Source organism: Coffea arabica, chromosome 11e, assembly GCF_036785885.1.
Source record: "Coffea arabica cultivar ET-39 chromosome 11e, Coffea Arabica ET-39 HiFi, whole genome shotgun sequence".
NCBI classification, from domain to species: Eukaryota; Viridiplantae; Streptophyta; class Magnoliopsida; order Gentianales; family Rubiaceae; genus Coffea; species Coffea arabica.
In genome coordinates this window covers 56,705,617-56,708,073 of record NC_092331.1, presented here as the reverse complement: position 1 = coordinate 56,708,073, position 2,457 = coordinate 56,705,617, and the positions used below count along the sequence as shown (strand labels likewise).

Sequence of the window (2,457 nt, the reverse complement as noted above, 5' to 3'; positions counted from 1 at the left end):
TCAATCGAATCCAATCCTAGGAGGAAAATTCCCTCAATCTTGTTGTCAAAAATATCCCATAATCTTTGCCTCTAATCCACAATTATTTTAATTAAATTACTAATATAATAATCCAATGGTCGCCGTTTGCCCTCCAATTCCACTCGGCCGTACCCGGATAACCAAATCCAACCAAAAACTAAAACAGGCCGTGATTGACTAGCCCTGTGGGTCCCCCAGCCATCACCCCAAACTGACCGGACCTAAAGTCTCCGTCTCAACCCATTTCATCACGCAATGCAAAAATACCCCACCAAAAATAAAGTAAAAGGAAAAAAAATGAATTTTACCACTACTAAGTATACTACTAGTAATGCAATTGTTTTTTATAAACAAATATGTGATGAACAAAGTTTGTCTCTATAATAAAAAAATAATCAAGTTATAACATTACTAAAATTTTTTTAAGACAGTACTGTAGCAATTTTTGTAATTTAATATATATATATATATGATGAAGGGAGCCAAATGATATTTTCAAGAATTTGTCTCCACTCTAGCATTTTATTATGCGAAGGAGGAAGGATTATCAAGAGAATTATTTTGCAGTGCAAATATTATTTGCTTACAAAGATTGTTGGAATGATAACAATGGGATCAGAAAACGTATTTATAATGCAATAAAATTTATTTTTGCAAAAATTGACCAATTCAAGCATACCTTTCACATATTTTAATTTATGGACTAGACTAGTTTTTTTAATTGAAAATAATAATTGATGGCCCAAATCAACAGGATATGAAAAATCATAAACTAGAAGATAACAAGTGATTTGTTTGGATAGTTTATTATTTGGACAAATTTATTTACTTGCATCATAAAAATAATTTTTAATCATTTGTTATCTTATATATATCGTATTAAAAAAGTTTTATAGTATTTTTTCACAAAAATCATTTTAAATAATCTCCTATCTGAATGAACTAAGGGCACCAAAAGTTGTTAATAATAATCATTTTGAACGATGTAATATTTTTTGAATAAGGTGTAACTCAAAATAAACTACGAAAACACAATTATTACATATAGGATCCATATGAACAATAATAAAATATCATACTTCTATTGTAAGGATGTACAAGAAATTTATATACAGTTACATAACGTTCAAAAAATATTACACAGTTCAGGAAAAGCTAAGGTTGTGTTTGGATTGCATTTTTCATGGAAAAATTATTGTAGCGATTTGATGTATGTGAGGAAAAAAGGTAATAGGGAAATGTGATTATGGAAAACGACGTAATTTTCCGATGAAAAATCACAATCCAAACAAGGCCTTAGGTTATATAAAAAATACATTCCCAAAGAAAGAGGTTATTGTTGAATGGAAACATCTGCCTTGCTATATTTGCCGGCAAAAAGGGATATATTCAGAAAAGTTTAGAATTCAAAGAACACGTTTAGGGAAGAAAAGGCTGAAGTTTAAAAAAAAAAAAAAAAAAAAAAAAGGACGAGACGTCCGTGATATGGCAATGGCGGCATGGGCCCCGAGTATTCCCATCTCACGCTCCCACGTCACCGTCATCTCTCTCTCTTTCTAACCCTTTCTTTCTCTCTCTATCCTGTCCCCCTATATAAATCTCCGGTTCGCTCTTCCCAACTCATCAAATTCAAACCAGAACCCATCAGAATTCTTTGGTCTTGCTTCGTCCACAATTTTCTTTTTCTTCTTTAATTGATAAATTATAATGGCAGAGTTCAGCAGCAAGAAGCGAGTCCGAGTTGACTCGGACGAAACAGTCGAGGCTGGATTTGACGCCCCCGAGGTAAAGCGTTTGAGGGAAGATCTCTTGGGTAATTTTGACGATGGCGAGTTTTATACTGCGAGTTTGGAGCTTGATTCGTTTATGAAGAGCTTTGAGGAGGAGATTTTATCTGGGACGCCAACGACAACTACGACGGCTGTGGCTGTAGTTGACTTGACGTCGTCGGAGTCCGGCGAGTCTCTGCCGGATTTGGGTTACCTGTTGGAAGCTTCCGACGATGAGTTGGGGCTTCCGCCGACGACGAGTGAGGGGCAAAATGGGAATGAGGAGGAGAAGACTGAGTTGGTCCGAGTTGAGTCTGACTCGTCTGGACTCAGTGGTGAGTTGTGGGGGTACGGCCAGGAGCTACCGAGTTATGACTCGTTCGATGTTGGAATCGGTGAATTTGGGGATTATATTGGCGGCGGAGGCGAATACGTGGCGCTAGATGGATTATTTGATTACTCGGATCTGAGTTTCGGTTCAACTGATTTCACGTGGAGACCCGAGACTCTGCCGGCCAAGTAGGAGGGACAAATTTTGGTTTCTTTAGCTTCAGTGATGTAACTGATACGTTAGGCAGACACTATTGTAAATCTTTTGTTTTTTTGATACTTTAAAACATGACGAAAATACTTATACACAAGCAGAGGAAAATGGATTAATTATGGA

At 36.3% G+C, this 2,457-nt stretch overlaps 1 protein-coding gene across 1 annotated transcript; it reads left to right on the top strand.

Moving 5' to 3' along the window:
* Positions 1–1,634: 1,634 nt before the first annotated feature.
* On the top strand, positions 1,635–2,457 carry LOC113717979 (uncharacterized). Its single transcript, XM_027242856.2, has one exon. It carries the CDS (start codon positions 1,729–1,731, stop codon positions 2,311–2,313), a length of 585 nt encoding a protein of 194 aa, XP_027098657.2. The 5' UTR covers positions 1,635–1,728; the 3' UTR covers positions 2,314–2,457.